Genomic DNA, 19,380 nt, shown 5'->3' on the forward strand with positions numbered 1-19,380 from the left:
ACTAACAAGTCTACAAGGTACTTATTCCTCCAGATTGAGATCATCAGGTTGGGATCATCAAGAAAAACTGCAAAAGACTGAGCCTGAAAGACACATCTTGAAGCTGCCTCTTTCCTCTACCAGGAAAGCTACCTTTAGAGCAGTATTTTTAACCCACAGAAAGACCCAGACTATTAAATTTCCTGGAGTACAGCACAAGAAGAAAGAAAAAAAAAAGGCACAAGTCCTCACCTGGAATACAACTCGTGATTTTTCCAACAGATAAGTCCTCATGTTGGCACCAATGATGTGGTACCTTTTATCAAAGCCAATCTGAATGTATTTCCCAAAGCGACTGCTGTTGTCATTCCTTGTGGTTTTAGCATTTCCAATTGCCTGCATAAAACAAAAATGAACATTAATCTTTAATTTTTAAGGTTTTTTTAAACATTTAAATGTGTAATCAGTGTTACATAAACACCGATGGGAGGATTTGAGGAAAACCCCTTCCCAGATGCAGAAGGCAGAGCAACGACATGACTTTAGGGAAAATTCTTCGCTGAAAACGTGGTGTTTCCAGAATTTTTATGTAAGAAAAATGCATAGAAACAGCAACGAGTATTTGCACAGTAATTAGATCATCTATATCCCAACAGCCACAGCACTCCTGTTTTGTCTTTTCTACCACCATTCCCCTGTCCTGAGATGATGAGCCTCGAGCAAGCACAGAAGTAATGAAAGGGGATGGACACGTACAATCAAGAGCCCTCAGGCACCTCTTGAAGGCTAGTTGCCTTTCTCAGGCTCTCCTTGCAGACCACCTCAAGCTACAGCACAGCTCCTGGGGAACATGCCAAGTACACATACTGAGCAAGAACCACAGTATTACCCACAGCATCATATTGACATCATCCAAAATTTTTGATCATAGGACCTGACGCCCTCAGTTGCATGTAGTGGACTCCCCGGGGAATTACTCTGTCCAGTACTGTGCTGCCTACACCGAAGAGGCTGTTTCACATGCAAAGCTACTCCTTGCTGCTTGCTCCTTTGGCTGCTCAACCTCTCCATGGAGTGTTGAGGACTCCTTGGCCCAATGGCCTCAGCATTGCACTCAGAGCAAGCCCTGCCTGCTCCATGCCCTATCTATTCACCACCAAACCAACTCCACTGTAGCTAATGCAGCTCCTTCCTCCAAGGCCCATTTATCACAGAATCATATCATAGAGTGGTTTGGGCGGGAAGGGACCTCAAAGCTCACCCAGTTCCAACCCCCTGCCACAGGCAGGGACACCTTCCACTAGGGCAGGTTGCTCCAAGCCCTGTTCAACCCCTTTACTGCCGCTCACCCTTCCACATCGCTTATGGTGCTCCCAGACCCACAGTTCCCACCTCCAAGCCCCCAGCTTACCCCAGATCGTACATAAAGGCAGCAGGGCAGAAGCAGAGCACTCACACTCCATTTCTGCACAGACCCTAATGCCTGTTCCCCAGAAAATACAGTTCACAAACTGCTACAACACACACTACAACTGGATATTTTGCATGCTGAATTGAGCATCCAGAATACCATCATCACCTTATCTCATGTGCTTCGATTCCTTGGCTAGATACCTGCCCCGTCTCCCAGCAGGAACATATATCCCAGACATCAAACACAGCACACCTTAGCACTAAGGACTATTTTAAGAAACACACATCCCTCTACTCCATTTTCATGCTAATTCTGGGATTTTTGCACAAGAGGCAGTACTTTTTTTTGATTTTTGCATGAAAAATGTTCTCAACAATTTCCAGTAAAGAGAGACAGGTTCCCTGGCCCCAGCACTTGGAAATTACATCCACAACTGAACACAGGCAAGAAAATTCGAGCAATAAAATTATGGGGTCACACAGAAGAATGTTGTGCACTATGAATTTTTCCTTGGATGCTTTTTAAGTGTTCCCAGGTATTGAAGCTACAGAGGCACAGGAGATGAGCAAGGAAAGGAGTAGAACAGCGTGAAGCCCATGCTGCAGCAGATCATTGAGTGTCCTCTGCCAGCCTTACTTCTTACTTCTCACCTGCACCATCACTTGTTTTACCATTCCAGCTTGCACCCCACATCAGGCAGCACAATGCCAAACCATGCATTCTGCTTCTTGGGCTGAGGTGGGCTTGGTTTTTGTCCTAGATCAGCCACCACCTCAGTGCCTATTAAGACAATTCTGGGCATGAGTGGTGGAAAACCTCCCTGCAGGTTAATCCATACCTAAGGTTAAGCACACGACAACACAACGCTCCACTACAGTGTCACTGCTTTTAAAACCAAGTCACACAGGTCTGAAATGCTTAGCTGACTTTGGAGAAGACCAAATCTTGTCTTCATGCTGACTTGGATTGTTTGCAAATGAAGGCGCTCTGACTCCAAAATCCATTTGGAAAATGGGTTTAGGCACTCAGACACTTATTTTCACCATCTGGCCATGGTGCAATGAAGTAAAGTTGCTTTCTCCTTTCTTTTATATTTACGAAAGGAGATTTTTTCCTTCAGAGCAGGGATTTCCCTATAATTGGACTTGTTACTTCCCTATATGATTGATAGCAATAGAAAATTAAAGAAAAACAAAATTGCATTGAAATATCTCAAAGTAGATTAATCCTTTTCTTTCATATTTCATCCTTCTACAACTAAATAAGATTAGGATGTACCAGGAAGTGGCAAAAGGAGGAGGAAGATGAACATGATAAAATACTAATGATGAGCCTACCACTCAGACTCTCCACTCTGGAACCCCATCAACTCCCAGCTCCTGAAGCCATGCTGGGGAAGTATGGAATCAACTTCAAGACCATGAAATAGAGGAGCAATTGGACTGAGCTAAATGGAAGCTATTGGTGTATTTCTGTGCTTGCAGTCCAGCTCAGGGCTGCTGTGAGCTGCAGATCAGGTCTGGCTCACAAGCCCCTGCAGCTCTCACTATTTTTGTGACTTCTGGAGACACATAGAGATCACTGCAAGCAGGACAAACGAAATGGTGCAGCTTTTACCTCCATAATTGGGCTCGATGCGAGGACTTTGGCTTCAATGTTGGTCTCGCTGGCAGAACCACCAACAGTTGCAAAGAAGCGCATGGCATATTTGGCAGAAACTGTCTTTCCAGCACCAGACTCCCCGCTCACAATGATGGATTGGTTCTTCTCATCCCTGTTGCAGCAGAGAAGAAAAGCATTTGTAAGTTAATCCGTTCCCTTGTTAACAGTTCATTTGCATCATGCAATGATCTTCCATCTTTACATGTCATCGACTCCCTCGCCTTGTTGCCTATGTTATGGATGCTGGACTTATTCTGGGCTCTACCAAAATAATGGTGAATAATACATAGTAGTGATATGTCTCAGCTAAAACATAAAGGACATTTTGAACATCTCCAGAACATCTCCAAGGGCTTGCAGAGACAGCAGGAGTGCTGTGGCTTTCTTCACCCCTGGAGCACATAACCCAGCACTGGGAAGCCCATCCTTTCATACCACAGGAACAAACCTCCTCTGCTTTACATTTGCCTGGAGAACAAGCAGCACTGACTGAATATCAGTTTCTAGTACTATAAATTTTATTTTTCCCTCCAAAACCTTCACTCAAGCATTTGAGATCTTTCTCTACAAAATGAGTTTTGAAAGTTAAGAAGCCTGTTGCTGAGCTATTATGATCAAAATAAGTTTAAAACATTGAAGTTGTGAAATCAAGCACCTGAAGAATTGGGAAATTGCAGAAGTCCTATGGTTCCCTATACGATCATATTAACATCAGTATTTTCACATATATACATATATAACATCTGCTTAAAACTTTGGCAACAATAATAAAACGCATGTCTCTGACATCAGGCTCACACTACCTATTCATCCCCAAATCCTGCCAAATTATAAGTCACTGTTCCGAAGTGCAGAGGTACTTCTGGGATCAAGGGATAAGAAAAAGAGAATGAAGAGTTTAAAGCAGTTCCTGGTAGACATCATAAAGTCAAGTCTGTTCCACTCCTGAAGCTTTGCAAAAACTTCTAAGAATGATTTACTCATCAACAGAAGGATGGAGCAGACTTACCCTCTCTCCAAGCACACACCAAATTTGCTTACAAAAGGGTTGACACCTCCAGGGCACAGGACTTTGCACAGGGAAGTCGAGGGCGCCTCACCTCAGGAAGCTTTGGAGCCTTGCACAGAGCACAAGACTTACCCTAATGCCTTTTTCTACTTCCAAAATTCATCATGCACACAAGAGAAAAAAACCTTGCACAAGTCATCATGGATATATTAAATACCCAGTCCTTCCCACCACGGGTGCACAAAGTGATACCCATTAGATACATCCCAATAATTAATCATTTTAATGTGCCTGAGCTGCAAGGCAGAGAAAGGACCAGGGCAGAAAGAGGAGCTCATTTTGAGGAGAATTATATCCTTCTAGGCAAAAATCTGCTGGCATCAGGAGGAAGTGCCTCTGCTGCAGTCTGATTTGCTCCCTACGGCATCATAGCACATGGCAAACCCAACACCTCTGCAATTTGGCTGCAGACTTTGGGAAGGAGAGAGTTTTCATTGAAGGATTTGATATAAGCTCCCAAGCTACCAAAGCCATAGGGGTAAACTGTAACTATGTAATTGAGTGTGGTTTTAAATAAGATCAAATTAAACTTCCCAGACTCTGCCCAGCTTTCATGAATCACAGCTGCAGGCACACAAAATCATATACACCAGTGCAACAATAAATTTAGAACTTGCAGTTCTCTTGACATCAGGAAACACCATAAAAATGCATTTCAATTTAAGATACTTGGTTTATGTTTATAGCAGCAAGAGACAAGGACAGAGGCTAAATGATTGCCGTATATCACCCTTTCAACAAAAATACAAAGGTGCTGCAACACCACAGTATTACTTTCCCCTGCTGTCAGGCATGTACATCTTAATTCCTTCAAGAATTCTGACTCGGTAAAGTCAAACATGCGACATTTTGATGCAAACCACAACTTTGTGATACTTTGAGGACTGGCAAGCTAATTTCCAGCTCTGTTTATATTTTACAGGTATCGATTCACAAAGTGCATCTTATCCATCCCCTGTCCAGCTCTGTCACTCTCCTGGGCATCTCTCATCAGGAAGGCAAGAGGAACCTCCAACCACCCCAGCTCTACCGCCTGTGAACTGAGCACAACCTCACCAGGCAGACAACGACCTGGAGCTGGTGTTCCTGGTGACTCATCCTGGGTGGGGACAACCTGCACATCTCACCCAGGACTTGCTAAGTCATGGCTATGTGCCCTCCGTGCATCTTGGCACAGCCACCGTGACTCTGCTGCAGGCAGCCAGCTGGCAGGATGCAGGCACAGGCCTGCCAACATGCCTGTCTCGCACCTCTACACTTCCACGGGTATGCAATAAAACTGGTTTTGTAGCACGAGCCACCAGACACATGAGCCCAATGGAGGAAACCAGTGCCAACTCCAAAGTGAGGAAGGAAGACTAAGCACCAAAACCAGAAGTATGCTGGATAAACCCATTGCAAGAGTTCCTGTTACAGGAGACGGCAGTGACATATGATGGTTTATCTCTGGTTAACGTAGGTGACAAGTTTCACCTCTGCTTTAATCTTCATGGACAGCCACTTGCTGAAGTCCAGCAGCGAACTTCCCATGTTGGCCATGAGTAGGATGCAACGCATAAAACATATGCTGGCTACAAAGGAAGGGCAGACAGAAGCTCTGTCATGGGCTGCAAGAGCAGATGAATGGACTATTCTTTGTGGGAGGTGAGGGAGAAGCAGAAGAAAAAGGTGATGACCAAGATCTCTGCCAGCAAGCGCTGGCCCTGCAAAAGGAGCTCTGCAAATGCAAAGGTGTCTGCCCTAGAGCTACACTTGCCTGAAAGTCAGTTGAGAATTTTTGCTTCTTACCCTTCTCAGCTCAGCAGGTACTGCCCAAGTGGCACAGTTCAGAAAACATTTCACTACCACATTTTTTTTTAGAGTCAGAAGATGAAACCTACTCCATTTAGAGAAAGATTTTCAGTTGAATGAAGCCAATAAAGCTCAAAAGAGAGGAATTATACATTACTTGGCATTCAGCCAGCACTGCTACAAGGTAGTATTTTCTAATCTGTTTTTTTTTCTATCTAAGATTCATAACTAAGACCTCTTGCTACCAAACTTCTCCATATCAACTACTGGGGTGTGCCCGGCTGAAGCAGGCAGAGATGAACCTATCAGGGAGATCATCCAAGAGCATCTCCAGACCTACAGTTTCTGCAGTCTTCAGGTCCCATCACAAACTGCCTTTTAACGTGGCATCTTGAGTGGTGTACACCTGTCTCCAGCTTGTCTTGTTTTTAAAGTACCATCACTCTCCAAAAGACATTGAGCCTAGTGATAAAAACCATGACCAACACCATTTACTGCTATTGCAGCTGCTCTGCCACATTTTTCTAGAGCTTCTCAAGAATTTGCCCTCAGAGCTGATGTGCAGCTACATGAAATGGGCCAGGCAGGTTCTCCATGCATTGCATGGAGAAAAACTTCTGGAGTTTTTTTATATTAATTAAAAAATAAAAGTTAAAAGAAAGCTGCTGGTTTCCACCATTCTGTGATTCCAAGCATGACAGCAAGGCCACTCCAGCTCCTGCATTTGCAGTAATGTGTCTCTTCTGTGGTTTTTTGGTGGAAAATGCACATTCAGACATTTCTTTTCCAACTTCAGGAACAAAAGCCTTCAGGAATAAAGGCTACAGAGGCTTTCCTTTCTTCAATGTACAAGTTAACCAACTGCTGCTGCCAGCAGGGAAAGACAGATGAACCCCACAGAGCAGCTGGTAGGAAACAGCCCTCTCAGCAAGCAGAAATGGTTAAAACTAGGCAGGGCTTGTTTGTATTCAGCATGGAGTAAAGTGTATTTAAATGTTTTCCCATTGTGCAGGTGCAGTATGCAACTGAGCTGCTTGAAATACAGTCAATTTTGGCAGCATCAGCACAGAATTATTATGGAAATAAAGCCTGGATAAAATGAAACGCTATGGGTGAATACCATGCTGCAGCATGGCAATGCTATCACATCTCTTCCTGGGGTTTATGTGGCTCCTGTGCACCTTGGGGCTGCCACCATGGATTGCCACGCTGCCACGAAGTGCATCAGTGCTCTTCTCACCAAACACATGATGCACACATGCCAGCACACACACTCTTCCAGCAGGATAGAGAATGCAATGGGGATTAGGCCTTGACAATGGCCAAAGATGCTATTCCCAACGCACGCCACTGCTGCAGCTCAAAACTAGGTATGAGGCACTTAAAGATGCAACTCTCCAACCTTCGCCCCCAAACCCTCACCCTCATGGGCCTGCAGAACTTGAGTTTCTTCACTTAGAGAAGCTTTCCAAGACAGCCTGGAATACTAATACCATGATCTGAGCTACAGCCTCCACCCATCGGAGATGCTTGCAAAACCATCAAGCAGCATAAGTCCAACCAGAACAAAGTCCAGGATTATTTCTTAAATGCGAGGTGCAACATACTTCCAAAGCTGCTATGCAGGTGAGTAACAGATCTCTTTTTTATCATGTTATGAGCAATGTCCATCATGACTCTCACCCTTGGCCAGACATGCAGCAAGAGTTGGGTGAGGTGAATAAGGCAGTCACTGGAGTTTCAACAGTATGTGAAAAATAGCATAGAACCACAGAATGGTTTCGGTTGGAAGGGACCTTTCAAGGTCATGCAGTCCAAGTCCCCTGCAGTAAGTAGGAACATCTTCAACTAGATAAAGTTTCTCAGAGCCCCAGCCAACATGAGCTTGAATGTTTCAGGGATGGGGCACCTACCACCTCTCTGAGCAACCTGTGCCAGTGTCTCACCACCCTCATCATAAAAAATCTTCTCTCTTATATCTAGTCTAAAGCCTCCTATATACCAGGTTTTCTTTTTCTTAAGGCAACATCTAAAGGTGTTTCCCAAGGCAAAAAAAAAAGTCAGTTGTCTATGAAGAGAAAGGGCACTTCAAACAGATACCTGCACTGATTAGGACTAGCTGCTAATTACCAGCCTTTGCACTGAGGAAACAGATTTCCTTGTTGTTTAAGCAGCCAGTCCTTTACCTGCAGCAATGCAGAGAACACCGCTATCCTTGAAGCCTGGAAAAGGTGTGAAGAAATGTCAAAACTTCAAGCCCACCCAACTGGACACACTGTCCGACTGTACTAAGAGCTGCACTCATTCTTGTTGCATCAGAGCAATCACACATGAAACACTGCTCAGTGTTTCCATATGCAGTTCTCAGCCTGGGAATGTCATTAGTCATTGTAATATATGATTTCCCATCAATTCACCTGGTGAAGTCAGGGCTGAATGTCCCTGGAAACTCCTCACTGCAGGCAAAGGGACAGACAAGCCATGGCAATAGCAAAAGGGTTGGACCCAAGGACAGTGATGGTCTCCACCACCCCATCAAACAGTGCACTTGTACACATCCAACATTCTTAGTCCTCCCCAACACAGCTTGAAAGCAGGAGTATTTGAATACAAACATACTCCCAGTGTTCTCCAGAACTGAAGCACAGGCAGAATTTTTCCAAAATCAGCTTTCTTCAGAGCAGTAACCTAAAGCCATGAGAAGGGACCTAGAATTTACAGGACTTGTTTTGATAATCATCTCTTCAGAAAATCATCACTAGTACCAGCAGTTTAAGCAAACCACTGCACAACTTCATCTTGATCTCAACAGCAAGAGCAAAAACAGTTGCACTAAAATCACGGTTCCTCTGAGAGGCAAAAATAACCAAAGCAAACGATGGCAGAGCCAGACCCTGTGAATAATTATCAGGGGTCACTCCAGCTCTAATCCCAGATCCAACACTAATTCTCTGTGTCGTGGAACAAGTCAATAAATCTCTCCACTATGGACATCATATTTAACCTACTTCTTTCAGGATGCTTGGAGGATTAGTGTTCATAAAGCAGTCTGAAGATTAAAAATGCTTTAAGTACTGTAGTTTGAATTTAGCTTCACCACAACAAGAGCACCCATAAAGTCCCGATGCACAACAGGCTCTAATATACTGCTGTATTGACAGTGCTGTGCAGGCTAAAAATGAGCGTAGCTATTGCATTACGTTGTTAGCGATACATAAAAATGCAATAATTTAATTACCATAGGATTGCATTGCCCCAAGTGCTAACGACAGCGATGAAAACCGGGACGGGGCTGACTCTGCTTTCACATGAATAAACAGAAGTTGCACACTATAAAGATAAAAATCAGAGTGTTGCAGCATTGTAATGTGGGTAAGAGCTGCCTCGGAAATGACCTTCGAAGCCAGGAATTATTCCCATTTTAGTGGCATAAGTGGGACAAGTGGAATTTGGAGCAGCAGAGCTGCTGCCGCTCTCAGCAGCAATGTTTTACTTGTTGGTTTTAATTTGGGTTTTTAACATACCAGGCCTGGCGTCGTCGGTCAGCATATATATGAAAACACAGCTTTGGGGTAGTGGGACTTTTCCGCTCAGAGAAACCCAAGAAGATATTATTTAGCATCCAGTTGAACAAGAGTGTTTAAGGGTATGCTTTCTCTTTGCATTATCACACATCTGCTGCAAATGCATGTTTTAAGTCGCAGCTGCTGAAGCCAGCAGCAACATAAGGATGGCTTTTCAAGTGTTATATATTTTTCCTGTGGGCCTTTCTTACACTGCAGCTCTCATAAATAACATGGATTATTAGCCTATACAACTTTTTTTTCTTCTTTTAGTTTTGGTTTTTTTTTTTATTTTGATGTAAGACTATTTTTTATATAATGGTTTATACTGATGGGGAAGAAGAATTGATCTTTTCACCAACATCCTACACCAAACATGGGATACATCACAACTCCAAAATACATTTTGGCCACAATCACCCCAGAGCTGCTGTAGCCCTTCTCCATCCTGGTACCATCACAACTGTAAAGATAGCATTGCACCTTAATGTAACAAACTAGAGAAAGAACACAGCAATGTCCCATTTCAGCGATGCCAAAGCCTGCTATAATGACTCTCAGCTTTTGCAGGTGTCCCTGGAGGATGTTAGATCATGCACAGCTCATCCAAGGTCTTGCTTGAGCAGATGCATCAGGGAATACGTACCCACTAGGGTCCATCCTGAGCAGCTTCCAAGCTGATTTGTTCAGACATACATGGGTTTTAACTAGAAGCCAGAGAGAAAAAATGGGCTTGAATCTCTCAGAATCATGGAATCCCAGACTGGTTTGGGTTGAAGGTAGCTTAAAGCTCATCCAGGTCCAACCCCTGCCACAGGCAGGGACACCTTCCACTAGAGCAGGTTGCTCCAAGCCCCTGTGTCCAACCTGGCCTTGAACACTGCCAGGGATGGGGCAGCCACAGCTTCTCTGGGCACCCTGTGCCAGCGCCTCAGCATCCTCACAAAGAAGAGCTTCTGCCTAAGAGCACATCTCAATCTCCTCTCTGGCAGGTTAAAGCTTCTCCTGTTTGCTGGAAAAAGCCTACAAGTACCAGTCTGGCCCTAAATGGAAAGGATGAGCACACAGCATGATGCTCAAAGAACAGGTAACGTGCAAATTAACCTTCTCTTCTGCAGCGGTCACCAGCAGGACAAAGCGTTACCATTCCCTCTGTACAACACTATTTAACACACACATCAATCTGATGTTTCTAACACTGAGATCAAATACCACAGTGCAAATTAAGATGTCTTTGCAGAGGTCAGAGCACTTTTAATGTGATGCTCCAGCAAACTCCTCCTGCGAGAGCAGTGGGAGTCCCACTGGTCCCAGCTCATTAAGGGACTTTCTCCCTGAAATGCTTTGTGCAGCCGGCTGGAAATGCCCCTTCAATAGCAAAGAAAATCCTGCACTCAAAGTTACTGCAAAATGCTGAGCTGTCTCCAGTCTCCCCACCAATCCCTGAGGGCAGGCAGGCAGGATGACCTTCTCCCAGGATTTATGCTTTGCATACCCCGTTGGGGAAGAACACAAGCTCCTCGGCCACACTTAAACGAGGTCAGCAATTCTTTTGTGTGCCATTTCTAATGAGAGCAAAACATGTGCCCTGCCAATTTTATTAGGTCTCTGGTGCCCTGATGCTCTTTTCTGCGCTGGGATCACACCACAGAGCATCCCTGGCTCTGACCGAAGCCACCCACAAGCACTGGTCCCTGTGGAGCACTGCAGCCCTGCAGATGCAGGAGGCTTTGTACTCCATCCTCCCAAAAAGCATCACAAACAGGCAAGAAACATGCTGGCTTTCTTCTTCCTGAGCTTGTAAGATGCTACCCCAGCAGTTCAGCTTTGCGGGCACCAGAAGGACAAGTCTGTTGTTCTTCCACCCCATGTCAGTCCCAGAAAGAAGGTCCTTCCTACAGACTTCATCACCTCAACCATTATCAGCCACTGAATCTTCTAAAACTCCTTCATGACCATCTAATTAATTGCAGTTGATACACGTTAGGAAAACCCCAGAAAGATTTTCAGAAACCACTGGGGCCATTCACTCTGGGTTCTCTGTCTTGAGGTCTTCAGAACTTCACTGAGGATAAGGGACAGCAAGCAGTGACTGGGAGGTGCGCGAGAGCAATCGCAAGTCGTTGTGTTCTGATGTGATTATGATGCTTATAAACACCTTTTTGAATGTTTAATGATATTTGGCGTTACAGCTTTCACACCTCAGAGCTGGAACAGCTCTCCTGCATCACAGCAGTAATTACGTGTCTCATGCAGCCTATTACAACTCCTTCCAATATTTCACACACACAATCGTTACTCTTAGTCACAAACTGACCTTTCTGTGCCTTAAGCTCTCCCACGCCAGTGCTGTCCCATTATGAGTATTCATGATTTCTCTATAAGGGATGGCTCATTTATGATTAAAACTGCTAGCAGATGGCACCGTTCTCATTCCAAATTGCCAAAAAAAAAAAAAAAAAAAAGGAAAAAAAGAAAGAAAAAGAAACTTAAAAAAAGGATCATTTAGTTGGCCACTTAGAGCCTCTCTGTCCTCTCCCATAGGAGGGTGAGTAAGACTGTAGGGTCCGTACTCCAGTCCTTGACAAACACTACCTGAAGTCCCTCTCGCTTTTATTCTTCTTTATATTACCTCTTGAGAAGTTGTGTCCAGCTGCTTTTGCAAACCTTGAGGTCTCACATCAGCACCAGCAGGTCCATAGGGTAGCTCTTCCAATACCTCCCCTCCTCCCTATTCCACTTTTAACTCTAAACAGAAGAGATCCCCCTCGGTTTCTCTACTTCCTAAATTCAAGGCTATTGAGTGTTTTTATCTTCTGTCCCCTTTTGAGATGGTACCTGCTGCAAAGCCCTGCTGAGCTGCAGCACAGGTTGGCCCCACAGCTCGCTGTAAACCCCCAACCCAGCCTCATTCACGAGGAGACATAAAATCCTTCCCTGCCTTTAATACAACACAGCATTCAGCCTTATTTATTGTGCCAGACTGATTTCTCACCCATCTCTGTCGGAGGTTAATCTCTCTTAACTCCTACCCACGCTCTCATTGTACGGCTTTAAATCCTCTTGTAAAGCTTGAAATTTAAAGTGCTGTCAAACGACACCCCCCACTGTGCCCATACCCCTGCCCATCTCTATTGGGTTAAGGGCAGGGTTGATGATGCAATTTCTGCGCTTTTCCAGCTCCAGCATTGCTCCCCAGGGCAGAAGAGAGCATGGTTGTGGCCACGCACAGCCCCACCAGCACTGCATTTTGCAAGACACAGATCATGTGTGTTGTCTGTTGGTGTAAGCAAGCAGCAATTTTTACAGTTTAGCATATGCTTCTGACATGCAATGCAAGACCTGGGTGCAGTAATTTCCAAACGAAACAGACACTACTAGAGTTACCCATCTGCAATAGTACTGGAGTATTTAGTGCCAGAAACGGCATGTTGGCAACAGGGCTGAAAAGGTAAGACAAGCTATTTCCATGCAACTTACAATTTAGGGATCACACAGGGAATGCTGACCCTGGTTTGAATTGCAGGCACCAGGGATTCTCCGGTACCCACCGAGCAGCTCAGAGATGCAAACCTGTCCCTCATATCACTTCTACATTTCTTGTTTCATTTCTTCTGCAAGAACTATTGACAAGACTATGAGGAGATCCTCACACTGGGGAGAAGGAAACTCCAGTTTAACCAACAGGTTACCAGAACACTCGCATTCCCATTGATGTTACAAGTGTCATCTGTGAAAGCATCAGCCTGATGGATACACAAGTGAATAACGAGCATGACTCTTCATCCAGCCCATGCACTTCTTAGGAGGCTTCTGCAAGTCTCAAGGCTTGCAAGTTACTCAAGATCTTTTTCACTGTAAGATTTGAACACTGCACCTATCTTGTGTTTGTTAGCTGACATGGACTGCTGCCACGTCATGTCAGCTAAGAGGTCCACATATATGATAATAATGTTGCTATCATGGCAAGATCCAGACGAGCCAACTGGAAAACATACAGAACATACAGTAAAGGGTTCATGATGCTTTTGATGCTTGATTTATGATTTGAGCAAAGACCACCTTCGTTGCACGCTCCCCATTTTTGGAAGATGTTTCGCAGCCTTAGGAGAGCCCATTCTCCTGCCCATCACCCACAGCAATGGTATTAACACCAAATACCTCTATTACCAAGTGCTGTTCAATTTTGCGCTTTATGTATTATAATTCATTATTTAAAAAACAAATAAATAAAACACCCAATTAGAAACGTCACTTGGACTAGGAAGTCCTGGCCTGTCTCCACAGTGAACTCGACTGGTACGAAAGGAGCAGGTGGATACCAAAGACATAAAAGCCACACAAATATATTCACTACTGTAGCATACTGCAATATTTTTCCCAATAGACTCAACTCAGCATCAGGGGACAACACAGAGACCACACCAACAAGCTGAGCTGACTCAGGATAGCTAGGGAGAAATAAAAATGGGGCTGCAGACACAAAGGAGAACTAAATAGCCAACTAAAGCCTCCAAAGGCTGGGAATGGAAAACTGGTGTTGTGCTGTCCCCATGCAAACTTCCATCACCTCTATGGAGCTGGCAACAACTGATGGGATATACCCATCAAGAGGAAAGTGGGTCAGGCTGAGAAGTGAGAAACAATCCCTGCTCGTGCATGGGAAGCTGCTGGTCAGGCTGACTTCAGCAGAAATGAAGTTTCAAGGGGAATATTCGTGATAGACTCCAGGCTTCTGCCCGGAGCGATGACACACAAGGGAATTAGAGCCACCGCCAGGATTGAGGCACACAAGAGATCTTTTGTTCCTCTGTAAGAAAAGCAAAAAGCAACCAGCCAGGACACTGGTGGCTATGCTGTCACTCTGGGCAATCCTGGATGTTCCCCCAAAGCTTTTAGCCTGCTTTCAGAAGCACATATATCTTCCGCAGCACCCAGAGGTGTAAAAGGCACCAACACCCAATGCACCTCGCCAAGTGTATCAGGAGGACGGAAACCAGCAGCAGAGGAGATGGTTGCACTGCCCTGCAGATAACGTGTGTCCCAAAGCACAAACTGCTTCAAACCCCACAGCTGCAGCTATTAGCAATCACCAAATGATCCATCCTTCTATCACCTCAACACTTGACTCCAATGCCCCCCGGCAGCAGTGCTTGGAGCAAGTTAACTCCATGCTGTGTATTTAGCCTAAAACAATATTGTTTCAGTGAACCGGGTGCACTTAGTCTCACACTGCGTATGCAGAGAGTTTGTAAAGAGCTGGTCACTGTAAAAATTAAAGGCTCTCACATGCGAATTTTAATCGCTTGCCCTTTTTTAAGCTGTTTTACATGCAAGTGCTGCAAAGCATCCTCTTTGGGAAGATCTTCCGTTTAAAGGGGAGTTTTAATGCATGCACACATACAGCAGGCATTCGGATGGTTTCTGAACTACTGTGTCTGTAAAAAAGGAATCAGATGTTGTTATACACCCTCTGCAGTCCCTTTTTTTTCTCCTTTAATATTGTCATTTCCTGATGACTGGATAACACCAGAGGATACAGCAGAGCTTTACATCCACCTGTGAAGGTGCTTCCAGCCTCATCTCATGGACACTATCAGCTTGAGGCAGACAAGAAAGCACAGGACAACTTCACTAACACTTGTACACTAGCAAACATCTTAAGTTCTGCCCTGGCACTCTGCCTCTACCGGGCTGTGGCATACTGGAAACCCAGAGAATTAAAAAAAAGAAAAAAAAAGAAATCTAATTGCTTCCGACTTTTCCCATTTACAGAGTCTTAGATTTCGGGCCCTTTTTCCTTGGCATCTACTCAGTACCATTCAGTCACCTCCATTACACCTTCCCAGTGTGCTCTGGGACACTAATAAAGCTAAAATATACATATATAAATATTTATTACATACATATATTATGCTTTTTATATGCATATAATACATATGTGAGTACATTTATTGCATTTTATATTTGTATCTGGTTTATATATACAAAAACATAGAGATATATTTATATTTTTCTATATTTTATATAAATATATAATGTATTTATAGATCATGTTTATATATTTCATTTTTATTTATAATAGATGATAGATAGACATGATAGAGACAAAGAGATAGAGAAATATGACCTTGCCTTCTGCACTGGAGAAGAGCTACTCAAGGTGACCTCATGGTTCCTGATTACGTCCATGCACTGTTTCTCCTATAAAATCAGACACACCTTGCAGCCCTCCTCTATCCAGGTCTTCATAAAAAGGAGGAACAGTTTGCCCTTAGAGCACCACTGCAACTAGAAAACCCACAGCAAGGGAGAAGCCACCACAGTGAGCCTGTTCACATGCTCAGTCCAAGTTTGCACTGTTTGCTTGTGGCCCCAAAAAACCCTCAAGCGCCATTTCAACAACAGGGTTTTTTGAAGGGTTTATTACCCCAATGCAGTGTCTGACCTCAAGGAAGCAGTTTACTGAAAAGTCAGCTAATGAAGTTCTGCTCTGCCACACAAACTGCATGAATATTATCCCGCGAACATATATAAAAGCATGAAAACGAAAAGCCACTCACTGCAAAACTTGAAGATGACATTCTACCAAACACCAGACAAGCTCATGCAGAAATAACCGCTTGGTGACTACAGCAAGTTACTTATTCAGCACCTTTTTGCTCACCGATGTTGCAAATAACAACAACTGTTTTCCAAACAATCTTCCATGGAGAAAGCTTGTTTTACCCGTTTGATTTTCTTACTTACGCTGGAGACATTCTTGCTGAAAGGAAACTAGAGAAATTCAAACAGAATGCACATCTGCAGCATTGCTCTCACTTTGCTACGATGTGATTTGCGTTGTTTGTTTTTAGAATGAGTAATTTCTTTATATATATATATAAGCCTATATATGCATATACACAAGCACACACTTAGACAGAAAACAAACAAACCCAGAAGGCTGGCTAGCTAGACACTACCTTTCTGCTCTCAGTCACCCTGCCAGTTTGGCCTTCTGAGATGGCAGATTTGAGTTTTATTCCTGATCTATCAATGCACCAGACATAATGCAATTGTTTAAAAGCTAAAGACACTGCAAAACAAGTGATAGCTTTGCACCAGTTTAGGTTTAACGTGCTCACAGACCTCCATCCTGATGGCTGAGCTGCCCACGTCCCACCATGCTCACAGGCACCCCAAAGCAGAGCTGCAGATACAAGGCATCCCGCTGAGTCAGTATTTCAGTTTAAAAAGAAAAAAAAAACAAAACCCAAAATTAAGTCCTGTCCAATGCACTACATCCATCATTCATGAGACACACTATCCACACACCCTGCTCTAGCAGCTCCACCACTCTCCCTGCAGCACTGCAGAGGGAAAAACACAGATCAAGCTGTGGAGACACAACATCCACTCAGAAGCTTTCAGATTTAAAATACAGTGTGCTTCACTTTAAGAGCCATATTTCAAATAATGAAGCAGATTCCTATAATCCACACTACAATCTCCTCTCAGCCCCATTTGAATCCCTCTTTTGTACCCAAGCCTGCAATTACCCTAATACCAGCCTGAGACACAAAGCACCAGAACAGCACTAATAGTGAGCATCTTGTTTATTAAGAGCTCTGAAGGTGGTTATTTCCATGTCTCCTTGCAAACAGAGCAGTCCTGACCATGCAGAAACAGCAGCTATCAGTTATAGGTAGCTGTCAAAAGTAGATTTGCTCTGATAAGGAGGACAACGGAGTTGAGCATCTCTGGCTAAGGCTCTCTGTTAGTCCACTGCCTGCAAAATTACACAGACATGTGGGAAACCACCAAGTCTTCCCTAGCACAGACTTCAGCAGAAAATGAAGTCCTTGTATTTTAGACACATACCCAGGAAAATCAATGGGGCCTGTCCACACTGGTCAGCAAAACCCTGACATCCTCCAAATAGAACAATGCGGCTTGCTGCTCAGCCTGGATTCACATAACAAGGACACAGTCCTAAGCCTTTCTTTTTCTACAGACAGCTCCTCAGACTTCTAAATTCTTCTCAAAGTGGTTTTGCTCAAAGCACAAGCACTTGCTGGAGGGCTGAACTGTGAGCTGGAGTCAGTTTGGGTGCAATTCCTCCAATCTCTGCCCATGGCAGTGCTCCTCCAGATTCATTTCTGGATTGAACTCTGGCTCATCTTTGACTAGAAATGCATCCTAACTCACCATTTAAAGATGAGACACAGCAGAAAACAGGCTGCAACCCTTGGTAGATGGTTCAGTGCTTATTCTTACTATTAAAAGCCAAGGCTATAAAAAAATCACAGCTAATCCACAAGTGCATCTAAACACACTGTGTGAGTCCAGACAGCTATAATGAAATGATCCCTGGCGCAACAGCTTTCAGCTTCCACTCAAATTCTCTTTTAGATCATGGCTCATCAAAACAAAATCCTGCATCTGTCCTCAGCAACACACAAACACAGAAATAAATGAAGTAAAACTCACACCACATTTATCTGGTGAAGACACTGCTTTAAAGGACCTGTAAATATTAACACCAGTCACCTTCTAACTCAAAATCGCAGTGTCTCCATAAAGACGACTAACATTAGCTTCCTTGTTTAGTCCGATTATCTCTCCAAATTATCTGAAATGTGATTTCCTCCAAGCTATTACACATGACATTTGCAGAGTGGTTTGAATTTCTTCCAGGAAACTCATCCAAGCAGCAACAGGAGAAGGATCCCCATTTGAATCATGGTTGCACTGAACCCATGAGCTCCTGAGAACCAGAGATCCCCACCAGCCCGGCCTGCCTGGCAGTCCTGGCAGCCAATAACGGGGTCAGGTCAGTAAGCAGAATTAATCAGAAATACCTGACCTCAAAAAGATTTCAGTGTGAAGTAGTTCTGCACCGTGCAAGGGAGGATGCCACAGGAACCACGTCTTGCATCTCACAGAAGGACAGAGCTAAGCACCCATGGGTGAAGACAGCCACCATGATGGGGAGATACCGTACCAACTTGGGGATATAAAAGCACGATGGAAGACCCCGTATTCTCAACAGAGATGAAAACCTGGGTGTTTCACACGCTATTCCACGACTTCATTTTAACTGCATTTTCGCAATGTTTAATCGCCTATTTGATCCGACAGCTCGATCTGACCCTGTTGACTGAGCAACCACTCACCTGGCCATCTGCTTAAAGGCTTCCTCCGCCACGGCAAAGATGTGAGGATCCATATCCCCCATGTTTTGGCCACTATACGCGTAGATGACATCTTGTTCATAGATTGGCAGCTGCTCATATGGATTGATGGCAACAAGTACAATACCTTGGAACAGATAAATGGACAGATACGTTACAAACCAAGCACAGAGTTAATACTTCAGGCTTTTCAGCGCTTGTGTTAGTTGTTTCAATCAATCTGGGGAAGGACTTCTAATTCTTATCTCAGCATCTCTTGATAGCAAGGCAATAAGCTCCCGTACAGCTACAGAGAAGGCACACAACACTGGTGAGAACAGCAAATACATAATAATCTTCATTGCATGAAGCCGGACTTCGCAGGAGGACGGAGAAGAAGAGCTGAACAGTCCCTCAGCCATCACTTCGGAAAAGCAATTCCTGTGCAACCAAAGCTCTGCTAGACCCAAACAAATACCCCAGATTTTCCCCTGGCTTAAATCCTGAGTAAAAACTCGTAACAAAGAATGTACTCAAATCAAAATGAAATGCACAAATCACAGGAAAGGAATGCCAGAGCCTGCATTAAAGGCTCTTTAATGTCTCTTTCCTCTCCAGCTCTAGGAATGCCGTGCCTGCCTGGAGGAGGCAGCGAGCCCCAGAATTAATGAAATTAATGAGAGGCAAAGACACGCGTGGTGCTATCTGTGTGCTCGAGGGAGCTGGTCTGCACCCTGCAGAACTGAT

The 19,380-nt window shown here is 44.2% G+C and overlaps 1 protein-coding gene across 2 annotated transcripts in view; it reads right to left on the reverse strand.

Annotated features, from left to right (window-relative positions):
• Nucleotides 1–19,380, reverse strand: part of MYO5B (myosin VB) — a 149,790-nt gene that overhangs the window by 95,447 nt on the left and 34,963 nt on the right. For both annotated transcript variants that reach the window (XM_030470705.1, XM_030470704.1), the window contains exons 4-6: nucleotides 18,637–18,781; nucleotides 3,011–3,167; nucleotides 232–375 (exon numbers count right to left, since the gene is read on the reverse strand). In XM_030470705.1, the coding sequence (XP_030326565.1) occupies nucleotides 232–375; nucleotides 3,011–3,167; nucleotides 18,637–18,781 (446 nt within the window). The remainder of the gene's footprint in view (nucleotides 1–231; nucleotides 376–3,010; nucleotides 3,168–18,636; nucleotides 18,782–19,380) is intronic.

The sequence above is a fragment of the Strigops habroptila genome, chromosome Z (genome assembly GCF_004027225.2).
Source record: "Strigops habroptila isolate Jane chromosome Z, bStrHab1.2.pri, whole genome shotgun sequence".
In the NCBI taxonomy this organism is placed as follows: Eukaryota; Metazoa; Chordata; class Aves; order Psittaciformes; family Psittacidae; genus Strigops; species Strigops habroptila.